This window comes from Bos mutus, chromosome 19 (assembly GCF_027580195.1).
Source record: "Bos mutus isolate GX-2022 chromosome 19, NWIPB_WYAK_1.1, whole genome shotgun sequence".
Lineage (NCBI taxonomy): Eukaryota > Metazoa > Chordata > Mammalia > Artiodactyla > Bovidae > Bos > Bos mutus.
Window position 1 is genome coordinate 29,563,471 of NC_091635.1, and position 3,403 is coordinate 29,566,873.

General features: G+C 59.1%; 1 protein-coding gene across 2 annotated transcripts; it reads left to right on the forward strand.

Moving 5' to 3' along the window:
- The first annotated feature begins 979 nt into the window (after positions 1 to 979).
- Positions 980 to 2,876, forward strand: RAMP2 (receptor activity modifying protein 2). 2 transcript variants are annotated; one of them, XM_070389875.1, is made up of 4 exons: positions 980 to 1,239; positions 1,676 to 1,741; positions 2,183 to 2,309; positions 2,427 to 2,876. In XM_070389875.1, exons 1-4 carry the CDS (start codon positions 1,140 to 1,142, stop codon positions 2,680 to 2,682), a joined length of 549 nt encoding a protein of 182 aa, XP_070245976.1. In that variant the 5' UTR covers positions 980 to 1,139; the 3' UTR covers positions 2,683 to 2,876. The 2 variants fall into 2 exon arrangements, with proteins under 2 accessions (XP_070245976.1, XP_005899241.2); XM_005899179.2 differs by having other exon boundaries at positions 1,006 to 1,239; positions 2,198 to 2,309.
- Positions 2,877 to 3,403: the final 527 nt, after the last annotated feature.

The window sequence follows — 3,403 nt, forward strand, 5'->3', positions numbered from 1 at the left end:
TGGGGCCCCAGACTCAGCCTTGCTGTTTCTCAGCTGCGTGACTTCAGGCAAGTCCTTACAAAAGGAGGAAAGGAAACTAGACTGCTGAGTGAGGGCAATGCCCTTTCACAAGGATCACTCTCACTGCAGATCAGGGTAGCACCCCTCTTTTACATGGGAATAATCTGAGAATCCACTAAGGTAACTGAAGACATTGCAGGCTATGTAGCTGGAAAGTGGGAAGACAGGATTAGAACTCAGAGCCTCTGAGCTCCAGTCCCAGGCTCTTTCCTCTGAGCAGTAAAGTTTGTATCCCCTCACGATGAAGTCGCCCATAGTAGGTTCTAAACTCTTCCCTTCTCACAACCTTGGTCCTGAGGAGTTGTGGCCACCTTCTTGGGGATGGAGCAGTCATACTTTTACCCAGCCCTGAGTGTGGGGCTCAATCTGGTTTGGGGGGTGTCTAGGCCCCAGGGGGTGCCTCAAAGGGAGGGTATTTGGACTTTGGTTTCCCTGTACCCCATCCTCAGGCCTTCTCCCCAGGGGATTCCCAGGGCTGGCTCCCTTTCCTCCTCCTCCTCGGGTTTTGGCAGGCAGACTGACATCAGTGGGTGTTCCCAGGGAAAGGGAACTCTGAGTCCAGCTCCAGGCGCCCCTTCCCCCATGGCTCAGGGCAGCCGCAACCTCCAGCCTTAGAGACTGCAGTGTTGAGAAGCCCTCTGAGCTCCCAGCCCCCTCCCTCTTTTCACTATCTCCCCACACAGCCCCACCTCACCAAGAAAGAAAAGGGGCCACTAGAGTTCGGGGAGCAGATGCTCGGAGACCTGACGAGTCCTGGGCGCCACGCGGCCGAGCCCAGGAAATGGATCCTGGTTCTGGGGTTACGAGGGGAGCTGTCCAGCCCCGCGGGGTGAGCTAGCAGAAGGGGTGGGCCAACGCCGGCCGGGCGGAGGGAGCGGCGGGCGCCAGGGCCGGGTGGGGCAGCGACTCCCCCTCCAGCCCGCCGGCCCCGGGCGTCGCCCCCGCCCCCCACGTGGCCGCAGCAGTCCCAGCCCCCGCGAGGAAGCGGCGCGGCTTCCTGCGGCTTGGGACCGGGATATAGGAGCCCCCGCCCGGGCCCGGCTCAGCGCCGCCGCTCCTCCTCGCCTGCTCGCCGTGCGATGGCCTCGCTCCGGGCGGAGCACGCTGTCGGCGGCTCGTGGCTCCCCGCCACCCGCTCCGGGCGACCGGCTGCGCTCCGCCTCCTCCTCCTGCTGGGCGGTAAGCGCAGCGCCCCGAGGTCCGGGCGGGAGGCGCGGGAGGCCCTGGAGGGGAGAGGGACTGGACGTCTCGGAACGGGCTCCGGCGTGCGGGTGCGGACCGCGCTGCCCTCTGGACGGTACCCGGCCTCACCGCAGCGAGGGCGCAGCGCGAGCTGCTTCCTACTTCGGGAAAAGCTGAGATGCCCGGGGCCCCTGCAGAAAGCTCTTGGGAGGTCTGGAGCTGGCGAAGAAGGAGGGGTTTTGAATGTGTGAAGGAATTGGTGCGGCCCCCTCTCTTCCGGGCACCGAGGCACCGCGTAGGGGCCTGGAGTGCTGCTCTGTCTCTTCTGAAAGTAGCCCTGACTTTCAAGAGTCTCAGACCCCAACACACACCCCGCTTCCTCCTGGCTCCACATCCCCATCCTCCCATCTCCCTGTCCCTTTTCTGCCCATAGCTGTCCTGAAGCCCCAGGAATCCCTGGCTCAGCTTCTTCCCACCCCAGACAGCTCCAAGTCAGAAGGTGAGTAGCCAGCGACTGTGGGAGGGTGGCCCCGGGGAAGGAGAGAGGTGAGTGGGGATGGTTCCTTTCTCACAAGCCAAGCCCCAAACCCAACTGGTGCCCCTAAACTCCCTTCTGTTCTCTCTCTCAGGGTTTCTTATTTGTCTTTCTACCTCTCATCCCACAAAGCCCCCAACCAGCTGTGAGCTGGCAGGTGGGTTAGAATATTCCTGAAAAAGTGTATGTGGAAACTCTTGCCAGGCTGGAAAGTCCAGTGTACATGGAAGGCATTAAACTTTTCCTGAGCTGGGACTGTCTCCTCAGCTGGGAGTATCTTGCTTGGGAAATTTTCTGAGGCTCTCTGGGTAGTTCCCGTATTTGAAGATAGGAACAGCGGTTCCACAATGGAAGTACCTGGACCAGAGGGCTTGGACGGTGGGACAGGGTATAGTCAATGTGCAGCATCTCTACCCACAGGGAAAACGGTGTTGGAGACCTATGGGACAAATGTCCTACAATGTTGGCACGATTATAAGGTTCAAATGGATTCTATCAAGAAGGACTGGTGTGATTGGGCCCTGATTAGCAGGTAGGGGCAGTGCTGGAGGGCGGCTTGGGCCTGGGGCTTGCTCCCTGTGGGTGAGTGTGGGGCAGTCCTCTTTCTGGCCCCAACCCTTCCCTCACTCTAGCCCTCTCCTGTCTCTAGGCCTTATAGCTTCCTTCGAGACTGCTTGGAAAAGGGTGCAGAAGAGTTTGGCCTGGGCTTCCCCAATCCCTGGGCGGAAGAGATCATCTTTGAGACTCACAACATCCACTTTGCCAACTGCTCCTTGGTGCAACCCACCTTCTCAGACCCCCCAGAGGATGTGCTCCTGGCCATGATCATAGCCCCTATCTGCCTCATCCCCTTCCTCGTCACCCTCGTGGTGTGGAGGAGTAAAGACAGTGAAGCGCAGACCTAGGGTGGCATGAGCTGTTTGGCAGCCATCTTACTCCTTTCCTCTGCCACCACCTGGTCTCTCTCCTCCCCTCCCTACTTCCTTTTCTGGCTCCACCCCAACTGGAGATTCTTAGATTGGTGGAAATGGAAGCTGGGTGGGGTCATCGTGCAAGTTCTGTAATCTTCAAAATAAACCTTTTCTTTTTTTTTTTTGTACGTTGTTCCCCTCTCCATTCCGGGGGGCGGGGTGGGGGGTGGGGGGGCTGTGTCCTTCCAGAGTTTCTGCCATTCCCACAGGCCCTCAGCTCTGGGCAGCAGAGCTAGAAGAATCTAGATAGGTCCACTGTTTTGTTCACTTACTGGTCCCTCCTGAACTCCCTCCCCCACCTGAAGGCCATGCCCCTGTATCCCTTCCTCCCAAGGCCAGGCCTTTCCTGCCCCTATCCAAACCCAGCTTCAGGAAACTTGCAGGAAGAGACTCCCTTCCCGTCTGGATAGCAGCTGGGGAGGTGAGGGGGGTGGGACGAGAGAGGACTCTCTGCTGTGACTTCTGCAAGGAGGGGGTGCCATCCAGAAGCCCTGAATTTTCCCCTTCCTCATGCCTCAGTTTACTCTCAGGGCCTGGTAATAGAAGCCCTGATGGAACCAACGGGAGTCCATCCCTAAGGACCTCAGGATCGAGGGCAAAGGCAGTTTCCTCTACTAGACTCACCACAGGACTTCCCCTCCAGGTCCTTGGCCCT

Bases quoted from the DNA above. Each gene is read 5' to 3' on its own strand.
- RAMP2 (XM_070389875.1), top strand. From the start codon at position 1,140: ATGGCCTCGCTCCGGGCGGAGCACGCTGTCGGCGGCTCGTGGCTCCCC. The intron at 1,240-1,675 runs GTAAGCGCAGCG...TTCTGCCCATAG, and splicing joins CCTCCTCCTCCTGCTGGGCG to CTGTCCTGAAGCCCCAGGAA. The intron at 2,310-2,426 runs GTAGGGGCAGTG...TCCTGTCTCTAG, and splicing joins GATTGGGCCCTGATTAGCAG to GCCTTATAGCTTCCTTCGAG.